This window comes from Polistes dominula, unplaced genomic scaffold, assembly GCF_049000335.1.
Source record: "Polistes dominula isolate Pdom_NZ unplaced genomic scaffold, Pdom_raw_medaka contig_31, whole genome shotgun sequence".
Taxonomy (NCBI): domain Eukaryota; kingdom Metazoa; phylum Arthropoda; class Insecta; order Hymenoptera; family Vespidae; genus Polistes; species Polistes dominula.
Window position 1 is genome coordinate 8,442,501 of NW_028300925.1, and position 25,449 is coordinate 8,467,949.

The following is a 25,449-nucleotide window of genomic DNA, read 5'->3' on the forward strand; positions in this document are numbered from 1 at the left end:
GAACGCTATCTATTGGGAAATGATCGAAAAGTGATGACCGACCGAGCAAGAAAGAATTCCAACAGAGGTAGACACGCATCGTTATTTCACATGAAAGTTCGTTTTACTCCAATTTCTTTTCTCTCGTCAATCGTATTCTTTATTTATGCATGTATCATGAAGCAAGAACGAACCAGAAAGAGAAAAAGAAAAAAAGAGAGAGAATGAGAGTCGGATTTTTTAACGAATAAATGTACTATCTTTAAATTCCGTTCGATAATATGTTACAAAGAAAGCTCTTTTTCATCGACTGCTGCCATCGACCGACCGCGGTTATTTAAAGGAGAAAAAAACGGGAGAAAGATAGAAATATATATATATATATATGTTTATATTGTGTATGTATTCAACGAGAACGATTTGCGTCGCGAATAACTTCATTTATCAATTATCGCATCTATAAGTTGCAAAAGAGTACCAATGAGAAATTGAAATAATTTCTAACAAATCAATAAATCTATACCATAATTTCGATAGAAATTAAAAATCAAATTCTTACATCTATTCATTCCTTCAACAGTTCTTTTCTTTCCGCCATTTTTAACAGAATATCATCGCAATAACCCCTCTTCCAAGTTTTCTCAAAAACGATAAATATTTTTTTAAAAAGCAAAGATAACTAAATTACCGAGAACGAAAGAGAATTCCTCGTAAAAGATAACAAAAAGATTTGAAGATTTTGTAAAGAAATTTTACGTCCTTTTCTTCTCCACATGTCCAGAAATTCAACAAAAAGAAAAGAAAAAAGAATTTTAAATAACGGAACACTTGCGATAAGCTATGTGTATGTATATATATATATGTGTGTGAAAAAAAGATACAAACGTGTCCATCATCAGGGAGGACCTGTTTATTTTTAAAAAATGAAATCTCCTTCGATCTTGTTCCTCGCATTGAAAACTGTAAATTGGTCGAGTTGTACAGCACATAGCATATACGACGACGACAACGACACACGACAATGATGATGATGTGATGATGATGATATGATGATGCTGCTGCTGCTGCTACTGCTACTGCTGATGATGATGATGATGATGATGATGATGATGATGATGATGATGATGATGATGATGATGATGATGATGATGAAGGTGGTAGTGGTGGTGGTGGTGGTAGTGGTGATGATGATGATGACGATGACGACGACGACGATGATGATCGGGGACGTGAGAATTGTATCTGCGTTTTACTCTCTCTTTCTCTCTCTCTCTCTCTCTCTCTCTCTCTCTCTCTCTTTCCACTAGGTAAGAGAAAAAAAGATGAAGGAGGAGGTGGGCGAAGAGGAGGAGGAAGGAGGGAGGAAGGAAGGTCCCCTTTCTCGACCGCACGCACAACAGCTGCGGTTACGCATTTCGCGCGATGCACCGGCCGAACGAGCACCCTTCCCCCTCCTCTTTCTGCTCTCATGCTACTTCTCAACCAACACTGGTTCATCCCCATTCGAAGGTCCACAACACAGTGAATACCCTTTCCTCTTCTTCCCCTTATTCCCCGTCCCCCTCTACAAACCTTTTCCTTCCCATTCTACTCTTGTCCTACATCACCCTTCGTAAACCAATGCACTGGCAGGGCTTCCTTCGAAGAACAGGTACCTCTACCAAAGTTACTGATGAAAACGTGCGATCGATGTATCTTTCATCGAGAAGAATATCATCAGTTTTCTTTACAACGTACTGAAAAAAAAGATGCTTCTCGAAGATGTGCGTTGTTAGGATGACTTCTTGGGAGAAAGAGTCACTGTTTAGAACGCAGGTCTAAATGGAGAAAGAAGTGAAAGAAAGAAAAAGAAACGAAAAGAAAGAAAGAGATAGAAGTAAGGACATACATAGATACAAACACACGTATACATATTTAGAGATACGTGTATACATATTCTTCGTGTTCTTCTCGTGTACTCTGAGCACGTAAAACGTTGGGCCCCGTTCGTTCGTTCTTTCGTTCGTTCGTTCGTTCGTTCGTTCGTTCGTTCGTTCGTTCGTTCGTTCGTTCGTTCGTTCGTTCATTCGTTTGTTCGTTCGTTCTCATTCGTTCGTTCTTTCATTCGTTCGTTCGTCCGGTATCATTCTACCTGTAGCAACTGAATAAATTCAATATAGAAACTCAAGTCAGACGTCTTTTCAGTCAGCAAACGAATCGTTTCTTGGAATGACTAAATGTCTTCACAATCAAACGATTACAGCTTGAACGAGTAAGGATACACACTTTGGGCTACTGTAGACAATATTCTTTCGGTCATACGTGAAAATTAATTTGATTCTTCGAATTGATTGACGAAATTCTCCAAATTAAATAATTTTAAATTCCTTTATAAATCTTTGGGCCAACGATTACTAGAATAATTTAAGAGGGAAATAAATTCTTGATTATTTAAATTTATACCATTTAGAGTAAAATTTTTGTCTAATATAATTTTGTCCCTCCTCTTTCTCATTCCTCCTTGTCAAACCTAATTTAACGATAATAATTTCCCGGAAATTGCCCTCTTATCCTATAAATATTCTTCTATAATAATAACAATAATAATAATAATAATAAATATTTCTCCTCCTCCTCCTTCTCTTCATCATTATCAAACCTAATTCAACGATAGTGTGAAAAAATTCAATTTTTATTCGAACATTCTTCTCCTGTTTTTCTCATTGGTCAAATTATTTAATACAGAAATAGTAATCTTGTTTTTTAGAATATATAATATATGTACGTGTACTAAAGAGAAAAGTGTTACACTCTCAGTCTCCTTACATAACCATATGGCGTCTCGTTTCAGACGTCAAACGTGAAATACGGTCTTCTGATGTGAGTTACGCGAGAGTAAAGCGTTACAAGACTTACGGGAAGAGGATGGATGCGTTTGAGATATACGTGAGGTGTTTGATAAAGATTACCTCTCACTCTCTCTCTCTCTCTTTTTTCTACCTACTATCTTTTGTAGTAGAGGCTATATAACAACGTCTTCAACGGAAGCCGAAACGACGTATAACATTGCAATGATTGTTCACCAATGAAGTGGGGGCGAGGGGGGGGGGTAAAGGGAGAAGACCGCCCTTTTTTAATTTTTCATTTTATTTCCTCTCTTCGTTCCGAACACCTTTTAATGTCTTCCTCTCGTCTGCCATTTTGTTTTTTTTTCTGTTCTTCCTTCTTTTTTTCGTATCTCGCAAATTTTAATCTTCGTGTCGAGATTTTCGAATACATATTTTTTTTGTATGAATAAAAAGAAAGAGAAAGAGAGAGAAGGAGAGAGAGAGAGAGAGAGAGATGTATATTTTTCAGGTATATTTTTAATCATGCAATACACGTGCCAAAGAAAGTATCAAGCTTGATCGTAGTAGCTCGTTATATGCCGTCCATCGATCCATCGAAGGAAATGCAGAAGAAACAAATTTCCAGTAGCCACGTCAATGTCGTCGGGAACAATAGAATATTTACATAAAACATTCCGCAGGGTGACCGGCATCGAGCAAACCAATCGACACAGAGAGTGTAGGAATCTCGTTGAAAAATATCTTATTTATATTTCTTTCTCTCCTATTTATATACGCAAGTAAATTAAATATATACTCACTCACTCATACATACACACATAAACTTGTATACTCTCACCCAACACAACACACATACACTCTCACCTAACACAACACACACACACACACACCTAACCACACATACACATATGCACACACTCTCTCACCTAACACACACACACACACACACACACACACACATTCTCTTGACGACTAAAATTAAAAATTATTATAGAAAAAAAAAAAAAAACATACATAACGCTCTGATAAAAATGGTATGGTTGCATTGGGTTAACTTGAAAGTTCGTGCCGTTTATAAATTTTTAATACATTGACATAGATTTCTTTAAAAATCGGTAAAAATTTCTCAGGCAAACCAATGATATAAATAATTATCCTGGTCTTTTCGAAACATGGATCGCAAGCTTATACAAGGTCGTATTAAACTAAATTTAAAGATTGTAGAAAGAAGCAAAAGTACAAAAAATTCTTGGACGAATGCAACGATCAAAAATGAATTCAAAATCAGTTTGACAAGATTACACAGGTATATTAAATCTGTGAATTTATAATAGCAAAAGAGATTGATGATAAAAAGATATCCAGGATCATGAAAATTGCTTGGATAAAAGAGGGGGTCTCGTCAAGTAAAAACATTTGAGAGAAGATCTGATATAAGCTGATTTAGAGAAAAATTAGGGTTACAAAGTAAAAAAAAATATTAATTTGCACGAACTTACAAGAAAATCCAACCAACCACTCACGTCAATTTTGAGAAACATGTGTGTTGTTCTTGTGTACTAATTAAAGAAAATAAAAGAAAGAAAAGACAAAAAAAAAAGAAAAGAAAAGAAAAAAGAAGAAAGATGTTCGTTCTAAATGTTAAAACGAAAGCAGACAAAGTGGGTGGACGACAATGTTGTATGGAAGTGTGGTAACGTGCGCGCGCGTCCACATGTACGTACGCGCATACGTTAAAAGAGAATGGAAGGCGGGGGCGTCCAGTGGGGGGCCTTAATAAGGATGCTGCTGATTATCCAATTCGTAAATTCTCGCTACATTTTGATCGTACTCGGTGAGCCGCGAATAACAAGAACGACTACTATCCTTCTTCTTCTCTTTCCCTCTTACTCATTTACTTTCTCTCTCTCTCTCTCTCTCTCTCTCTCTCGGGTTCTTTCTTTTTCTTTCTCTTTGTAAAACTATCTCTCAAAAAATACCCAACCGCCCTCGCTTTTCTATCCCTACCATTATTACATCTACATGCTCCACTTTAGTTACTCGTCTATCCTTTGTACGAACACTACTAAGGTAATCATAATCATACCGATAACAAGTGTTTAGAAAAATTCTGTTCAATTAATTAATCATTAGTTTATACGACTTTTGTTTACTTCGTACAATTATTTTCGTTTATTTTACACGCAATTGCTTTTAATTCATAGGATTTTTAGATTCTATCTGATTTATTGTAGTACTTCATAGGATAGTTAATGATTCGTTTGTCCATGATACGAACCACCTAAGGTAATTATAATCATATCGGTAACAAGTGTTAGAAATATATTTTATTCAATTAATTAAACTTTCAATGTGTGTGGCTAATTTATACAATTTTTTATATTCTAACCAATTATTTGTACTTCATACGATAGTTAATTGTTCGTTTGTTTTTAATACGAATCATTTAGGTAATCATAATCATACCGTTAATACACAAAAGTGTTAGAAAATATTTTATTCAATGATTAATTTATACAATTATTTTATTTCATAAGATTTTTATATTTCATCCAATTCATACAATGCCTTAGACTATATACGATAAATCAGATAAAATTTGTTATCTACGGAATAGTTCGTCAATGATAACGGAGTTCGACTTTGACCAATCATTGATTAACTATTCCGTAAAAATAATAAATCATTATATCATCGAGATATCGTAAATATTAATTGAAAGCGAATTTTCTACACCTTTTTGGACTAATTCGACAAGTAATAACACACACGTACCTGCTTACGTAGATGATGATCGTATTATGCAAGCGTCAACCGGATGTAAATACACCTTCTACGTGTCAACTATTTACACACGATGCTACTACATCGTCGTTGAATCGATCATGTTTCAAGAAAGCACGTTAAAACTTGCTGATTTTCGAGAGATTTCAAACGTGAATTGAAAGACAAAAATACTAAATTAAACTTTGTGACAATATCATCGATGAATGTTGATTAATCATTATTTTTTTATTGTAACTCATTCCAATGAATAATTTTTTTCTTTTGCATTTTTGAATTTAAATTTAAAAAAAGAAACAAAAAAGCATAAAAATACAAGGGTAACAAATTTGATGTAAATGTTGTTTAAACTGACACGTCTTTTAGTTTATCGTTCAATGGTCGCGCATATGTGCTTACGCTAATTGAAACATTCGACTTAATCGTTCATTACCGTCTAGACAAACGCACTTATTGCTTACTTTATTATACTTACAGATGTTCTCACGCCACTCTCTTCTCTTTCTCTCTCTGTCAATGCGACTGACGCATATTCGTCATTTACGTACGTGCTACGTACGCGTAAGGTTCTTAGTCTCAATTCGCAAACGTATATTTTTCTTATCGCCTATTAAATAATCAAAAACGATAAGAGGCAAATTGTTATAAGAGCGGGTTTGCAATCTTTATCAACTTCATAATTATTTTCATATTTAAATCACGTTCGACAAAAACGAGAAAACCCTTTTAACAGAGGGTTCATTCATCGATTTTCCATATATTTGTTTTGCAACAATCCTAACAAAATGTGAACATAAGAATGGAGTTGCAAATAAATGTGAAATGCTTAATATCGAACGTGTTTGAATAATCAAGGCCTGTGAAATTGGACGTACGATCATCGTTGGATATGTGCGAGAAGATTTTGAATAAATTTGAAGAGAGAGAACAAAAAAAAAACAATTGACGAAGAATAAAAGAAAAAGGGAAAAAACTTACCTAAGGAACTTTCTGGATCGGAGAGGTCAGATAACGACGGGACCTTTCGCATGCTAGTGAATCTGCCGGGTAGGGCTGGCACCAGCCCTTCTTCTTCGGCATCAGAGGCTTGTTCTTGTTTCATCAATTTTGCCATCACCATCAACATGCCGCCACCACCACCGTCAGTAATGCTGCCGCCCCCTAAGAAGCTGCCCACGCCTCGTACATCCCGCTGAAAAGCGTGTTTCCTTGTTTTATAGATATTGCTATTAAATACTCATTACGAGTATACGTACACTAACGCTAATACATGATCAAAAAGAAAGATTGAATTTAATTATTCTTTAAAAGAAACTACAATTTTAACGCAACAGAAAGCTCAGTATACACAAATTAGGAATATTCCAGATATAATACGAATTATATAATTTCGCTTAGTATAACCCTAATTCTTTTCACAACTGTGGTATTTTATTTAAAACAAAAGAATGATACAATAAGAAGAAAATAGAAATAATCGAACACTCATATACTAATTCATCGGATAATGCTGGTTCCACTTTGTATTAGCGTTTTCCAGTAAATTTGTGCCGATAGAAAAAATAATTCAAAAGCAACACTTATTATGTTTCAATATATTTATATTATATTTCTCGAGAAATTTAATGCCGATTAAAAAAGTCATTCAGACGCTTACGCTATCTTTCAATTTATGTTTATTAGAATCACTCACAAAAATACGTAACAAATTTTTTAACAAACATTACAAGATAATACTTTTATATTTTTACGTATATAATACTTAACAAAAATTTGTATAAATCGATATCAAACTTTCCAGACAATCGTAAGAAGAATTAGAAAAGAAATTCTTCGACATTTTGTTAACGTATAATTTTATATTTACAAATGACACGCAAAACATTTCATGTTTTTTACGTTCTTTCGAAGAGGAAAAAGAAAATAGATCTCACCTGTCTCGTGTCATTCATAAAGAAGAAGAAAAAGAAGAAAAAAGAAGGAAAAAAAAGAAAGAAAGAAAAAGAAGAAAGAAAGAAAAAAAGAGAAAGCTAATAGCATCGGTGGTATTGTGAAACTGGTAGAAAAGATAATCATGAATCGGTGAAAAAAGAAAGAAAGAAGAAAGCAGTGAATGGAATAAAATTGTGGGGTGGGGTGGGGTGGGCTAGGGTTGAGGAGGGTTAGGTGAAGTAGTGGAAAGAGATGAACGAAACGGGAGGAGATGAAAGGAGACGAGAGAAAGGGGGTTAGGGGTGGGGTAACATGGAGAGCAGGAGGAGGAGGAGGGCAACGTAACGACAGTCAGGATCGCTTGACCTTCGCGCGAGTAGGTTCACTTCGCAAGTTGAATGAAACGCTGCTGTAGAGAATGACGCAACGGTACGCCATGTAAGAGTATGGTTGTAGTTGTATAGTAGTGTTGTACCAATGAGATCCAGAATACCATGATAATATGATGGCGTTCTCGAAGAAAGATTTTCGTTTATTTTTTTCCTAATAATTGACCTAAATTTTTCATTTACAATTAGTGTGATTTTTAAGTAATTATAAATAATAATTATCGAATACGGAATGATCCGATAGTATTGAGTTGTTTGAAAAATTCGTATATACAAAAATTAATTTATAAATTTGATTGACACTCGCGCGCGTAATATTTATTAATTAAATAAATTTATCTTAAAAATTAGGCAAAATAATTTTGGATTGTAGTACATTAGATTATTATTTGGAAAGTTATTAGAAAATTTTGTGAAAAATTGTATATAAAATATAATGTAAAAATATCTATATCAGAGCACTAACTTTCTTGCCAAGTCAACAATATTAAAATAACAATAGAATAATAGGATTAGTATAATTTTGATCGTAATGATGATGGTTTGAATAACACGGGAAGAAATGATAATGATAATAATAATAATAATAAAAATAATAATAATAATAATAATAATAATAATAATAATACTAATGTATTTATATAATAAGAATTATATATTATAATAATAATATATAATAATAATTATTATTATTATATTAGCTATAGGAGCTATTAAAAGCTTAAAATACACTTTGAATGCACGAGTGAATGGACTATGCATGTGTGTGTACTTGTTGGATGTATGTATGCACGTATAGTAATTCTAGTCACGCGTCACTGTCTTTCCCTTCGAGCAAACCATTCAAACGAAACTCTTGCCTTTCGCCATTGGCACTGGATGACAAACGACGTTTACGAACCAACGATTCGTGTTTAGGAAAAAAAAGAAAGAGAAAGATAGAGAATGTCGCACGTATAATCAAAAAGTATGCCTACTCCGATGGAATATGTATTACACACTGCAGAGACCAATTTTGATATTCAACCTGTCGAATATATGTATATATGTACTTACATATGTATTGTATATATTTACTTCCCGTCATTCGAAGAGACATGAAACAACGTGTGCCTCGTGTTCGAATACTTGTTCTTATGGTATTTATATCTATCGTGTCTTACAAAAACCTCATTTACTATTTTTATTATCGTTCTTTTCATCCTAAAGATACTCACGTATATATGGGATATTTTATCTTGACAACAAATTCTCATCGAGAAACCATTCATTTTAAAACTCTTACAGAATTATTTTTTATTATACAATAATTTATTTTTTCTTTTTTTTTACCAAGAAAATTGATATCTCTTTTTAAATAAAATTGTTTATGCGTGTACGACGTATGCATTTACACGATGTTGTAATAGATATCATTTAATTTAAAAGTCTAGTAGATATTATTTTTTTATTGCAGAGTTACTTTTTTTTCTACAATGAAACTTTTGATGTTTCTATTTTATGTGAACAAAATGAATGTATGTATGTGAATATAGTGTCGAGAAATTATTCGAAAGATATACATTATTATTGTTTGTATCGTAGAATTGTATATATATTTTTTTTATTTTTTGTTGTTGTTTTACGTAAGATTAGTGTTTCGTTTTCGTATGAAATTGTTTATGCATGTGTACGATATGTCGAAGAGAAAAAAATTCAAGGATTGTAACGGTACACTCTGTGTGCATTTACTTAAGTATCGCGACATATTTACGCCTACGTATACACCAACACAATTACACAGTTGTATTTGACGCGTATTATGCTTGTGTACGAAGTAATTACGACGCACATCGCGACTCATATCGTGGCACATATGCCAAGCAACTTTTCTGTGTATACATGCGATCCTTCTTAGTCGAATACACGTGACCATTGTTAATTTAACTCGTCGCATTCTACTATAAAGTATTTTTTCTAAGTAATTAATTGATTTGACCCAAACGATTAATTTTTATACGTGCAATCAGAGTACACTTTGAATAATCGTAACTTTGTATTTTACGTTCACAATCGAAACTATAAAAAAAAAATAAAAGAGAGAATTGAAGAATGGATATGAAATTCGAAGAATATGTTACTTGGAATTTTTTCTCTAGATAACTTCATTACCTTGTATTTTTTCTTTTTCTCTCATTTCACCCTCGTAGCGTGTAAAATATCGAGCGATACCCCTAACCCGAAGTTATCGCGTTAGTAATTCTCAGGAGAGTATGGCAGACTAATAATAATAAAAGCATAGGTTATATCAGATAGGAGAACAAAATAAATTTTTTTTTATAAAAAATAAAAAATAAGTAAAATCAAGAATGTAATAAAAATAAAACACTTATAGATAGGAGTCAACGAATAAAAACACGCGTATAGAAACAAATTTAGATTAGAAAAAAAAAGAAAGCACAAATTAAATACAGGTAACCCTCCTATAACATGGTAGATAGGTTCCTAGAAAATACCGTGTTGTGTGAAACCGCGTTGTATGAGACCCAGAGCTATGAGCCAAAAATTTTTGTTTTCAGGCCATGGAGATGAAAATAAATACTTTCCGCAACACTGTATCTTTAAGACGGCAAGTCTCGCTGCGGCTGTAGAAATACAGTGTTGTACAAAGGTTTTTTTTGGAAGAAAACCGTGTTATAGGATGCCGTGTTGTAGGGGGGCTACCTGTATTATAAAATATATATTTATAAGAAAAATAAATAAGAAACCATTCAAAAAAAGAAATCAAAAGGAAATACTTACGACAATAGTTAACGAGGTACAATAAAAATCGCACGTGTAGATAAAAAAAATGTAATTTGTAAATGAGAAAAGAAGAAAGAACAAATTTGACACGACAAAAAAGAAATAAGATAAACCATTTAATTCTTTGGACGAGTTAAAAGAAATATTAATCGCTACTAAGTTCGTTTCATCGTTTGAAAGAGTGCAAAACGGAATTATTATATCTTGTAACACGAGTGGCATTTACTTCTTCGTTCAACTTTTGCTGGTTCATTGAAAAAAAGGATAGCTGTTACTATTACATTACTACTACTACTGCTACTACATATGAAGGACAAAACCGAATTCCTATCAGCGAATACGAACTCATTTTAACAAGCAGAGATAACAAAAAAAAAACTTTGCTAAAATTTTTTCTTCCTTTCTTTCTTTCTTTTTGATTTTTATTTTTCATTTCTCTTCTTTATTTATCTTTTGAATTTTTTGATTTTAGAACCACCACTCTTCAAACACACGTCGTCTTTCCACGACGTCTTGTGAATGAATGAGCAAAGGCACACAGATGAAAGAAAGAAAGAAAGAAAGAATGATAGAAGAGAGGGGTCGAGAACAGAGCACGAACAGAAAAGAAAAAATGAATGAGAAAGAGTAGGAGGGACAGCTGGAAGGAGGAAACAAAGTTAGTAACGAGAGCAAGCTTTGCTAGACTGACTGACTGACTGACTGACTGACTAACTGACTAACTGATTCAAGAAGAAGCAGAAATTGAAACTGAAGATAAAAATGAAGAAGAAGAAGCAAGAATGATCGTAGAAGAAACTCGTTTAACTAGGCGCCAACTCAACGACGAAAGACCAAAATACGCGTTATACTTCTACGTGAATCCTTACCTTAATGCATAAATCATAAGAGGGATGAAAATAATATTCTATGAAATCCGTTAGTTAGATTTTTATAGGATCTATGTTTATTTAATGCGCAAGTCTAACGAGTTTATTTAATCAATGAATAGTCTGATTCGATAATCATGAATAAATTTGTAGATAGAATTATTTATTTTATAATAATTTCATTACTTTTTAAATGAATTTTATTTTTTTAATGCACGTTAGATTGAAATTGACATCAAAAAGTTTCTTCATTTCATTTTGCTTTTGTTTAATAAATTTTACATACATTATATTGTGTATTTTATATTATTTAACTGAATTATATATCCGATTCGTTCTAGAAAGAAAAGAAAAAAATTATTATTTTACGTTACTAGATAAAATCAATAATATTGTCCACGTAAGATTAACTGAAAAAAAAACAATACAAAAAATAATTGAAAAATGAGGCTATTTAATATATTTCAAAGAAATGAAATTAAATTATTCAAGGATGTAAAGAAAATCGATAGGATTCTAATGAAAAAAAAAGTGTAAATAAATTAGATCATGACGTTCGCGTTAATTAGATCAAGGATATTCACGATGGTAGAAGTATCGTCAATGTACTTTTAAACGATTGATGCGAAGTCGAAAGATCGACAGTATTTCTGCCAACGATTCGATATCATGAAATCGTAATGATTCCACCAAAGAGAAAGAGAGAGAAAAATTAAAAAAAAAAATAAAAAATGATTTTGGATAAAACAGTTCGTATCTCGTCAAATTTGTATTAAAAAAAAAAAAAATAGAAAAGATAGAAATCATAAAAGCTTATTTATGATTCATTTTCGCGTGTGATCGGTTTAATTGTCGTTTCGGTGAATGAAAAAGAATGAAAGAATTGGGAAATAATCGTTTTTCACAGCTACAAAAATAGATATGAAAAGTGAAGAGTAGAGGAAGGTGGAGAAGGGTGAAGGGGGGGGGGATTCGCAATAATTGTCCCCTATCAGACATGTAAATCTATTCGGGGCGCGAAATAAACGTGCGAGTTAGCTAGATAGTTAGCTAACGGGCTGAGCTAATCCGAGAATATCGCAGGTCGAACTCTGGCCATGCCAAACTGTGTCTATATATATATTATATATATATGCATATATATGTCAAGCAAAAAGTGCTTTCGGCCATTCATTCACAAACGAGCGTTCTGCATTTTACTCTGACCTTCGAAAGAACAGATGAGAAGAAAGGGGGGAATGAGGGAAAAGAAGAAAATTATTTATTATCATATTTTTTATTATATTATTATATTATAATACATAATATGAGTATATGTATAATATATATTTAATAATATAATAAAATAATATATCTAGTATATTACAATATATTTGGTTGATTAAATAGTTCGAGTCAATTTCAATGTATTACAAATTATTTAAAAATTATTTTTCTTTTATATTGTAATATAGATGATATATTACTATATTATATACAGAATAAGTATACATATATATAATATATATTTAATAATATAATAAAATAATATATAGTATACAATAATTTGTATTCCTAGAAAGAACCTTAGTTTTTTGATTAATTATACCTTTGAAGTATTATCCCTATCGTACGCGGTCGATGTCCACTAATCGCAAAGAATAATCCACGTTTAAACGTTGCATCTATTCTGACACACTTCAACTCTCAACGAAATCCAATAATGAAGAACTGAATGTTATTATACGTATGTATGTATTTAAATTATGTTAGGTTTAACGACGAGATTTTTAATAGAATAAAAACGACAAAGTTAGAATGTAAACACCTTCTGAGAAGTGAGATATGTATATAAATATATGAGCCGTTTATTTTAAAAGTGGCCTAACTCCATTTTCCAAAAAAATCGAGTTAGCTACTGTAATAGTTATATTTTTTCATGATCTTTTTATTCTGAAGCAATTTATTACAAATATATTGAAAATCATGAAGATTTTGTAACAAGAAAATTTGCCGATTAACGGAACGATGAAAAGTTTATTTTGAAAGTGGCCTAACTCCATTTGTCAATTATTATTTTTCGGTTGCATGCAGTTATTGTAAAACTTCATGTTATGTATCAATAAAGCATTTGAGGTTGTTTATATTCCGAGTAAATATGATAATACTTTATTGTAAATAAAATGAGACAAGATTTTGTATGAACAAAATTATTAGAAGACGCAATTTTTAAAAGGGTAAAGAATTATGATGAAGAATCAATAAATTGGTTAAAAATATGTTGGATACGTTTTGTCAGAAATGAACCGTATCAAATTTTTTGTAAAACATCACTGAATGAGAATGAAAATTTGAAAGTCCTGAATTTATTACTACGTCAGGGTAGACCAAGAAAGTTCGAAAATATTGTATTAACACCACTATATAAAAATATCAGACAAATTACAATAGCAAAATTCAAGGACAAATTGACCTATTAAGATATGAGCCGTTCAGTGCACACGTCGATTAACTCCACTTTTTGAAAAATCTTAAATTTAAGTGTCAAAGCACTTGGTATAGTCATAACTTTTTATATTTATAATCTTTCCTGAATAATAAAGATTAACTCCATTAAACTGCAAAATTTTGTTGGCCATTGAAAGGAATTTAAAGAACAATATACATTATTTCATCGCATTTCTCAACTTTTTGTTTTATGGAGTTAATCGATGTGTGCACTGAACGGCTCATATATACCACTGAAACATCATTATTTCCTCAAATTCCTTTCACACACACAAAATGTAGATGAATAGTAAATTGTTTTGTAATTTATGTTTTTAATTTTGTACGTTATGTAGTTAAAAAATGTTTTTAATCGCATAAATTATGTTTCTGCAGTGTTTTAAATTTTTGTAAAATAAATTAAGTATTGTTCTTTCTCAATTTGAGGCATCTTAAATTATGTTAAATGGACTTAGGCTCCTTCGAAATTTTATAACAAATCTGGTTGTTAATTTGGAAAATGGCCTCTCCATTCGTGGTAAGAAAACGCATATTATTCTCTTAATAGTTGCCACTATTTTAATAGGAACTATAAATTTAATACCCTTAGATACACTTAAGCAGTATGACTTGTTAGTATCTTGTACGTATATTTTTAATTGCATTGAAACGCAAACCCTTCAATATCTCGATTCGAACATAAATGGAATTAGACCACTTTCAAAATAAACGGTCTATATATATAACAAATATATACATATATAATATAATATAGATAAATATATTATATATTATATATCTATATATTATTATTATTATTATTATTATTATTATATATAATCATTTATATATTTGTAATAATAATTGTTAATATTTATAAAATTATAATTTATAAAATTTATATTTATAATAATAATTATATAAATAATTATTATTATTTATATAAATAAAATTATTAATTATATAAATAATTATTATTATACATATTATTTTGTTTGTTAATATATAATGTTAATATATTATAATGAGAGAGAGTTCTGTAACGTCACCGATAAGAAATGGACAACTCACAAATCATTTATTTCTGTTTTTTTTCTATAATAAATACGATTATTAAGAAGTATGGTTGAATGAATAGAAGGACCCCACACGTAATTTAATATAAATATAAATAAGATAATAGTGAATTTATACGAAATATAGTATCAATGATCATAATATCATTTTCTTAGACCGACCGTCGCCAATCGTGCCATACATTCGACGTTACAAAAGCCAGACGATAAGATAAAGTCTACTCGATGTAAAACGAAAAAACTTTTTATGCGATATAAACTCTCTATCTTTATCCCTCTTTCTCTCTTTCTCTTAATGGTATTTTCTTGAACGAAAAAATTATGATACGATTATACATATGGATACGTACAACTGTGAACGATAAACAAACTTTGATTGATTCATTGATGACTGATTGATTGACTGACTGATTGACTGATTGATTGATTGTTTTATTCATTCACTATCATTCATTTATTCATTCATTTTACTTTATCAATGGAAACTATAAAAAGATTGCTTAAAATGATGAAAAATTTCTTCGACATTACACGTCTGTCCTTTCCAACTTTAGAAACCAATTTCAAATTCGATCTTATCAACATCGACAGCTGCCGAATTGGTACTCGTTAATATTCATCGACAGATGGATGATAGTATAAAAGAGAAAGGATTACTCATCCCATAAAACATAAAAAAAAATTAATAGAGAATACAAATAATCGAAAAAAAGGAACGTGATTAAAGAATTCGAAGAAAAAGGAAATAAACAATCGACATTATACCTACTTTACAATCAACTCATGCTGCATCCAAAGTATAGTTATAAAACTTTGACCAATAGAAAAAAGAACTTAAAGAAAACGATGGAGGGTGAGGTAATAATAATAAAACTATGTCAATTATGACAACGGTTATAGAAAATATCTAAAGATCTAAAGTCACATAAATTTGAAGTAATTTTTACCTGAAAAATATAGAAATCGTAATCATTTCGACTGATACTTTTGGTGTTAATTATATTATACAAAAAAAAAAGGAAAAAAAAGAAAGAAATGAAAAGGGGGGAAAAATAATACGTTCCGATAGTCTAGCACGAACAAAGGGTACCACCACGAACGGAGTCGCGCATTTTCTTTGAAAGAACATACAAACGAACGAACCTAACGAAAGAGTCTTCTCTTTTTCCCCCTTCGATTTCCTCGTGGCCAAGCAACGGAACGAAATTTATTGTAGGACGAAAGCACGGCAAAAGGAAACGGATGCACCGCACCCATATCGTTTAAATCGAAACGAACGTCCTACCGAAAGCAATCATTCCGATATATCGCCAATGTAAAAGATCACCATCAATTAAAACTAAAAAGTCAGAACGAGAAGGAGAAGAAGGAGGAGTAGCAGAAAGGGCGGGAAGGGGAAGTGGGAAGGAAGAGGGCTCTACAACAAAAGTGGGGGATGTGGAAACGTACTTGAAGTATTACTTTCTGACCATGAGTCATCATCTTTCAAACCTTTCTGTTTTTTAGACATGAAAATTGTTTATCATTTTAATATAAAAAAAAAACAGAAATTATAAGAAAGACAGAAAAATAATTGTTGGGTTGATAATATTAACGAATTAAACTTATTTCACGATCGATATCACTCCGAATGAATAAAGTTTAATTCGGTTTAAATAACACGAGGAAGGGGAGATGAAGGTTTAAATATTGCATAAGATAGAAAATCCGTTCTTCTGTAAGATTTTCCATGCTATATTTAACAGGAGATGAAAATAAAATAAATTCTCATTTCTCTCGAATTTAATATTTTATTATAGTGCTTAAAACGATTTACTCATTACCGCGTATATCGGTATATATATTTTGTTGCTGTTGTTGTTAATATTCTTATGCAAGAATGAACATATAGAAAAAAAAAGAAAAAAAATATAAAAATAAAAGAAGTAAAAATTAAATATGCATCGTTTAATTATTATAAAATTGATTACACTGTTACTAAACGATTACCAATTAACGGTATATATCGGTGTATTTATATACCTTTTTTTTTTTTTTAGCTTTTTTTTTTTGCACACGAATGAACATTACAAAAAAAAAAGAAAAAAAAAGTAAGAGAGAGAGGTTTGTAGAGGTAGAGTACGAAGAGAGAAACGGGATGTGGTAAGGTCTGGCCGAAGGAAATGCGTTCGGTGGAGGGGAAAGGGAAACCTAAGCCGCCAGAAATAGCATCCCTTCCCGCATCATGTAGCCAGATCTTCTGCATGCACCGCTCGTCGTCGTCGTCGTCGTCGTCGTCATCGTCGTCGTCGTCGTCGTCGTCCTCACCCTCGCCCTCTTCGTCGTCATCGTCGTTCTAGTCACATGCACTGCTGCCCTTACATTCTAACACATACATACATACACACCACATACACATTAATGTCCGAACGTTGCCAGTAGCACCACAAACTTCGTGCCCTATGCTCTGCCCTTCTTTTTCTTTTTCTTTTTCTTCTATCTACACCGATCTCACCGTTGCAACCTTTCCCTTTTCATTAACTTTCCAACGAGCTAACGGTCAGGTAAAAAGCGAGTCTAATATTTGACTTTTTTTTATTCTTCATCTTGTTTCTTTTTTTTTTTAAATTAGGAAGAAAGGAAGAGATTAAAGGCCGTCTGTTGTTTCGGGAGGGGGGTGGAGTAGTTGTAGAATGTTTTTTGCTGTTTAAAAACGATTGTTTGGATTAAATGAATTAAAATTACAAAAAATTGTATATATTTTTTTCTTGTGTGTATAATTTTTAAATGAAAAAAATTAATCGTTTTAAATAGTTGTTCTCATTTCGTGTATTTATTTCATTTAATATTTTATATTTTAGGTGTATGCAATGATAGAAAAAAGAGATCAGAATATATGTATCACTGAAGGGTGTAAATAACATTTATTTTTTTGTGTGAAAATAATTTGTACATTAAAAAAATGAGTCAGTGAAAAGATTTCTATTCGTATCCATTCCTTTTTTACATTATTTTATATTTAGGTATATACAGTGGTAGGAAAAAAAAGATCAAAAATACGTATTACTGAAAGATAAGTAGAATTTTATTCTTAATTATGTTAAAATAATTTGTTAATTATATGAACATTAAATACAAAAATTATTGAATTTGCATGAAGAAATGGAAAGAAAACCTTACGAATCGAAAGCAAATTTAAATGTTAAAAATATATGTGAAAATAAATGAAGCAAAAAAATAAAACGTTTAACCAATTCACGTATATACTTTTTGCAATATTTTATAAAATCATTGAAATAATTAATAAAAAATATCCAAAAATTATATGAATCTTCGAAATAAAATAAAAAAGTAAAGATCAAAGAATGATCAACTAGTATAGTATAAAAGAATGATTTCATTTTTTTATTATAGAATATTAAAATTAGATTGATTTTCTACATAAATTTAAAAAAAATAGTATAACAACGTTATAAGGTGCCTTGTGAAAGAAATATAATAGTAGTAGTGTAGTAATATTCAAATGTGTTAATATATGTGTGTGTACACTCCGTAACTTAGTAGAGCATGTGCAACAAGAGTTGTTTTATGGAAGGAGATAGAAAGATAGAAAAAGAGGGGGAAGTAGGGGTAAGGGTAAGGGAAGAAGAAAGAGAAGAAAGAGAGAGTAAGAGAGAGAGAGAGAGAGAAAGAGGGAAAGAGAAGAAAAAGAGAAGAAAGAGAGGTCAACGACGATGACGACGAGAACGACGACGACGATGGCAGGCCAATAAGATTTAAGAGAAGGGGAAAAGAGGGAAATGGAGAGAGGGAAAGACCAGAGCGCCGGTTCTACGTTCATTCATGAAACGAACGCAGGAGAGAATGACTGACTGATGTGTGTGAAAGAAAGAAAGAGAGAGAGAGAGAGAGAGAGAGAACCAAGCCAATTGTCAGACTCCATTGGTATTACTATCTTTCTACGTGTGTGTGTGAGTCTGTATTAGATGTATATATGATTTACAAGGCTTCAAACATTACGTGATAACTATATTTTTTATATTCAAATTTCTTCTTTCTGTATATTAATTTTATTAAATTAATTTTTTTTCCTTTCTATTTTTCTCTCTCTTTTATTTGCTTCTTTTTTTTCGCGTATGTTTATTATTAAATTTTTAAACCACATTCGCAATATTAATTATTTTTTCTTTTTATTTTATTTCTTGTTGTATATGTATAAATATTAAATATTTGTATAAGTCGGAAAGTTTGATATGCTACGTGGAAACTCGATATTTTTATGTATAAATTACTTAGCTATTTATTTTATAAAATTAATAATTTCTCTCTCTCTCTCTCTCTCTCTCTCTTCGACTTTTTTTCTTTTTTTTTTGTTTTTATTCTCTTCGTAAAAGGGCAAACATATGTTGTAAAGAAAAAATCGATTTTTCTAATGTGTGGGTTTTCTTATCGATGACGCACGTTATCGTACACGTTGTTTTACAATTAATATTATTTAATCGTTGTTTATGAATACGAATATTATATGAATATTTATTTACGTAAATAAACATATATAAACTCACTTTGATCCATCTGTGATCGATAGGATATCCACCTTTTCGGGTACCAGGATTTTCCTCGTAAAAATCCTGATCTTCCTCCCCGTAATCGTACAGGGATTCCATATCCATGTTGTCTGGAAGAAACCAAACAAAAAGAAATAATTCATATGTATATCTATATATATATTTTTAATCATAAACTATCGATTCTCGTTTCTTAAATAAGTTCATTAAACATTTTTGCTTAATTGCTATAAAACCTTTTCCTATCATTTTTCTTCTTTTTCTTTTTCTTCTTATTAATATTATTTATTATTATTAATAACACGTTCAAAAATTAACTCTTTCTTTTTCTTTTTTATAGAACTTAACTTTTTATTATTTTCTCGTTATATTTTCTTTTGTTAAATAATGTATCCTTTAATGTTATATTATAATACGAGTATTTTTTACTGTTCGCAAAAGATAACATTTGTAAAATAATTAAACTACAATTTGGTGGACCGACATGGTCGGTTGGTTGGTCCAAACGCGTGATCTTGTCGGCTTCGTGTATAGTATAGGAAGTTTCGAACCCTGCTTTCTACGGAGATCAAGTTACCCCGACTGGAAGACTAAACGACAGATGGTAGGTGGAAAAGTGCTCGAGCAACGTCGATCGACTCTCTCACGGCTCTTTATGCTACATGCCAAGGATGAGCTAAAAGAACTTTTTTAAATACATATATATAGTATATATGTATATACTATACTATTACTTTCCATTTACAAAAAAAACAAAACCCCTTATTGAAATCTAACAAATATTTACAATTATATATGGAAGTTTTAAACTTATTTAATTAATTAATTAATAGGATCAAGGATTTTAATTAATTAAGATTTTGTGATGTTAATTACTCGCTATTTTTGGTTATTAAATTTATATAAATATGGATTCGATAATTATTATGGCAGTAAATTAAGGGAATAAATTTATGTATACTTAAATCGTTTATATTATATTATTTTTTTATTTTATATTATTTGTATTAAATTAATTTACTTTTAGCAATTTTTATACTTATAACTAGTATAAATCATAATCATAATTACCAACACATAATCTCATTCAAATAAGATAAAAGCTTTAACAATAATAAAATGAATGAATAAATAAATAAGAATTATCTTGTGCTCGTATAATCAATCAAATTATCTGTTTATCATAAATACTTTCAACATGGCAGAGATCTATTCGCCAGTTTAAATTGGTTTATCTATTAGATCATTATCTCAATCGCGAACAAAGGTATCATGTGTTTCCCCGGACAGCTTATCTGCTTATATACTTTCTTGCAGGTAAAAAAGAAAAGAAAAAATACCATGTCATCGATACAATTATTATCATATATTGTATTATATTCGAAAAATATTTTCTTTTTTCGATCACTTTTGCAGCTTATTAATTAATTTAATTTTAATAATTTAATATTAATATTTCTTATAAAATATTTTTCTTCGATTATACCAAGCTATATTACTTGCTACTAGCTTCGTTACGCAATTAGATATTAAAACAGATAACCGTTGAAAATACTACAACTTTCACGTTAATCAATCTTGTCTTTCGATATCTTATGTAATACTGAACTTAAAAAAAAATACTAAAAATAATTATTTTTTATAATATAAGTACCTACGTCCGATAGATTAGAGCAACAACAAAAAATATAAAATAAGAATAAAATAAAATCAACTCTATTTTTTTATGCATTTATTTCTGGTAAATGAACAAAAAAAAATAAATAAAAATTGTTAATTTTGTTAGTTTTGCATTTTGTAAGATGCAATTTAACATCAAATGTTATTTTATACGTACTATTAAACTCACAAAAATAAAAAAAAGAATGTACATAAACCATAAGAAAAGGACAATAGTATCAAATAAATTATTGTATATTTATTGTTAGATTGTTGTAACAATAATTGGACTCATGTTCTTTTACCTCTCTCTCTCTCTCTCTCTCTCTCTCTCTCTCTCTCTCTCTCTCTCTCTCGCGCGCGTTTTCTTTCTAAACAAAAAAATAATGAACAAAAAAAAGAGAGTTTACAGTGAACAACTGGGTTCGAGTGATTTGGACAAAATTTATCTAATGATTCCACTTTACTTTTTCAATTTACAAGCTCGAAAGGAAGTGAATAGGATTGAAAACGAAATTGGAGACATGGTAAGAAGAGGATTGGTCCTTTGGGAAGCTGAAACATATCCGATTATGTGAAGAACATTACTCTGGCAACATGTATCTATGTAAATAAAGCAAGAAAAATGCACTTATTGCTACCGCGATTTTGAGATGCGGGTAGATATTCTTCTTAGGACGCTTAGATCGTTGTATTCTGGCTAACGCAGTACACAACCCGTATAGAAAAAGATCGTGAACCCCATAAAAAGAAAGAAAGAGAAAGAGAAAGAAAGAGGAGAGAGAAAACAGATGAAATTATTTTTATCAAAGCTATGGCGACGTTCAAAGGCAAAAACAAAAAGGAATTAAAAAAAAAAGAAACAAACGCGTTTGGGATCATTTTAACTCTCGCCATGGTGTTTACAAAAATTCTACTTCAAAGCTTTAAATTCTCAGTCGGTTAAATTATTTCTACTATAAATAAATTCATGCACGTAAACCGATATGGTAGATTATAAATTATTATTAGTTTTAAAAATTAAATATGTACTCCTTTTTAATACTTTTGAAGGAAATTGTAGAAAAATTATGATCTTTTTACATTTAAAGTCTGTAAACAAAATTAATTTGAACAAAGAAATAATAAAAAATAATTTGTTTAGATCATCTAAGAATTGTTGAGTTCCCATAGAAGTTTTATAAGAAGTTTTACCTTCTTTCTCTTTTGATCTAATGCTTTGTGGAAGACAATTTAATCTCGTTATTATAAAAATGGAGTGAAAATCATGTCGGCATTAGTATTCGGTTGAATAGTAAAACAAGTTGTTAACACTTGCCTTTTTTTAAGTATCCCTTTTCTAAAAGTTAAAAGAATTCGATTCGCAAAGTTCATTTGTACGGTCTCTCTGTCGTTTTGTTTTTCGAGACTTTGAAGGGCTTAGGGCGTCCTCGTTCTTTGTCATCATCACACAAGCTTTCTTTTTCTTCCCCTTTGTCTTTTTCTCCCTTGACCATTCGCGTTCGTCTTTCTTTGGTAAAGGGACAACAAGCGTCACCAAAGAAAAGATGCTTCGAGATCGCAGCAACGTTGCCACGCCATTTTTTTTTTTTAACAAACAAATTACACGAAATTCAAAAATAATTTAACACTTTACAAACATTAATTAATTAATTAATAATAAAATTATTATTATTATTATAATTTCTCTCTCTCATTATTTACAAGTAAAGTGTGAATCAAAATCAATTAAACTAAAAATATGTGAATTTTTAACAATTAATTCGCGACGATTTTTAAAATTAATATACAATCAATAATTTAATTAATTAAATAATATCGAAATATAAAAAAGTATATAATTACTTTAAAATATAATTTGAACAAACTTTACAGCCAATCGCCGATAATTTATATGATAATAAATATTTTTAATAAGATCCCCCGCGTATACCAATATTATCTTTAATAAATCTACGAAAAATTCGATAAATCGTATCGATAAATTTAAATTTATATCGCAATGGAATAATCATAGTAAATACTCAACGAACAATCACATTCAATACGGTCGTTTAGTCTCGTCATATTTTATAAATATCTTCTTTCTTATAAATTAATAGCCTTAGTTTGATAACACGTATTTTTAAATAAAATATACAACATTATCCCCCAAGGAAACTGAAATCTTTCACGAAACGCTTTTTAAAAAGAGTTTTTATTTGGTATAATTTACAATAATTACTAATTGCTATCCATTTTGGTTTTAATCGCGGATTACGTAATTACTATGTGAATAAAGTAAAAAACGCGCGACACATTAAAAACACAAATCACATACATTCTTTTAGAAATAATAATAATAATCGTCATCATCACATTATTTCTTTTCACGATATGATCATTTTTAATAAGAAATAAATTTAAAAAATTTTTAATATACATAATAAAAATAAAATTAATATTATTGGTTATATCGTAATAACGATAAAAAGGAACCATTAAACCAAATTCCATAGTTAGCCTTAAAAACCAAGATGGCGTAGGGTAAAAGATATTAAATAGAAGAAAAAGAAAAATGAAAAAACAAATAAAATATAAAAACTAAAAATGATAATATAAAATTAAATGTAAATAAAATAAGAGGCGTGATTTTCGATTGGTCACATATGTAACACATATGTATGGCATGTGTATGGAGAAATGGGATCGTAAAAGAATATGTATATAAAAGAGGGAGAGACGATGTGACAACGGTATTAGTGTTGCAGCTAATGGTGCCGAGCCAATGATGCCACCACCAGTCTAGCGGTACAAACTAACACGATGTGATAGCCGGTGGGAGACACATCGCTTATCATCTATTCATTTATTATTTTATTATGCATTTTATTGCTATTACCGACATAACAGATACACAACACATATATATACATAACACGCGTGTCACAGAGTCCATCGTCATAAGCGTACAAGATGCGCATACTTACACACAGTGTGTGTATGCATGTGTAAGTGCACTTGTAATAGGAATCGTTTTCTTAACTCAGTCAGTGTTATCTTATCACGCGTTGATCCTTACATGTCGATACCACCTCAAAATAAAAAAAATATTCTTACACTCTTCAATTTAAATGTATATGTGTATTAACGTCAATCGAATTTTAATTGTTTTTTTTTTTTTTAAATACAGAAGGAAATTTTAGAACAAAAGATCATTATACTAAAGGAAAGTATAATACACACAACAACGTACAAATTTGACCAATCATCATTGATTATTTTCTCGATAAACGAATCATTTTGATCAAAATAATCTATTATCGTAGATATTCATTAAGCGAATATGTATAAATATGTGCATTTCTTAAAGAATAGAATATATGAATATGTTTAAGGGATCTTGACCGGCTATGTATTTTAAACATGCTTGCGTGTATGCATTCATGTATATATGTGTGTGTATTTCACTTCTATCTCATAGGATGCTAGCCACGAAGAACTCTGTCAAAACAAATACATATAAAGAGAGAAAGACAGCGAAAGAAAGAGAAGAGAAGAGAAGAGAAGAGAAGAAAAGAGAAGAAAAGAGAAGAAAAGAGAAAGAATGAGAGAGAAAAGTTAGATACGTAGGCGTTAGGCGAGTTTTATCATAGGGTTCTTAGTCGTTTCGTAAGAAAACGCGATGCAAGCCGAACGCTTAAAGAGAAACGATTATAACATATATTCGTAATAACTTTTAATTATCCTTAATTACATCTAAAACTTAAAAAAAAAGAAAGAAAATTTAAATATAAAATTAGTCCAATTATTTCAAAATTTAAATATACCCAATCCGTCATGTTGAAAGATTGAAACTGTAATGATTCATTTTTTCTTTCTTTCATTCATTTTTCTCCTTCTCTACATACCCGTTTTATCGTGGCGAATAGCACGAGGCAGGTATAAAGGTTAAACCAAAGTGTTGTAATGCACGTATAACACGAAACAAAAACACCTAGCACAAAAGGAGTAATAATCACGTGTACAACTGCTAGGCGCACGCACATCGGCAGCACTAACGCGGTCTACCCCGTTTACAATACAACTTACAGATATATTATGGCTTACTTTGTACCCGACGATCATGAATGAAACTTAGACCGGGTACTGGCCCC

The 25,449-nt window shown here is 30.7% G+C and overlaps 1 protein-coding gene across 7 annotated transcripts in view; it reads right to left on the reverse strand.

Moving 5' to 3' along the window:
* Nucleotides 1-25,445, reverse strand: part of pnt (ETS transcription factor pointed) — a 96,955-nt gene extending 71,510 nt beyond the window's left edge. For 6 of the 7 annotated variants that reach the window (XM_015334814.2, XM_089171198.1, XM_089171199.1 and 3 more), the window contains exons 1-3: nt 25,204-25,345; nt 19,652-19,764; nt 6,570-6,783 (exon numbers count right to left, since the gene is read on the reverse strand). In XM_015334814.2, coding sequence (XP_015190300.1) covers nt 6,570-6,783; nt 19,652-19,759 — 322 coding nt within the window. In that variant the 5' untranslated portion in view covers nt 19,760-19,764; nt 25,204-25,345. Of the gene's footprint in view, nt 1-6,569; nt 6,784-19,651; nt 19,765-25,203 lie in introns of all 7 variants that reach the window. The other variant, XM_089171200.1, reaches the window with a different exon arrangement.
* Nucleotides 25,446-25,449: the final 4 nt, after the last annotated feature.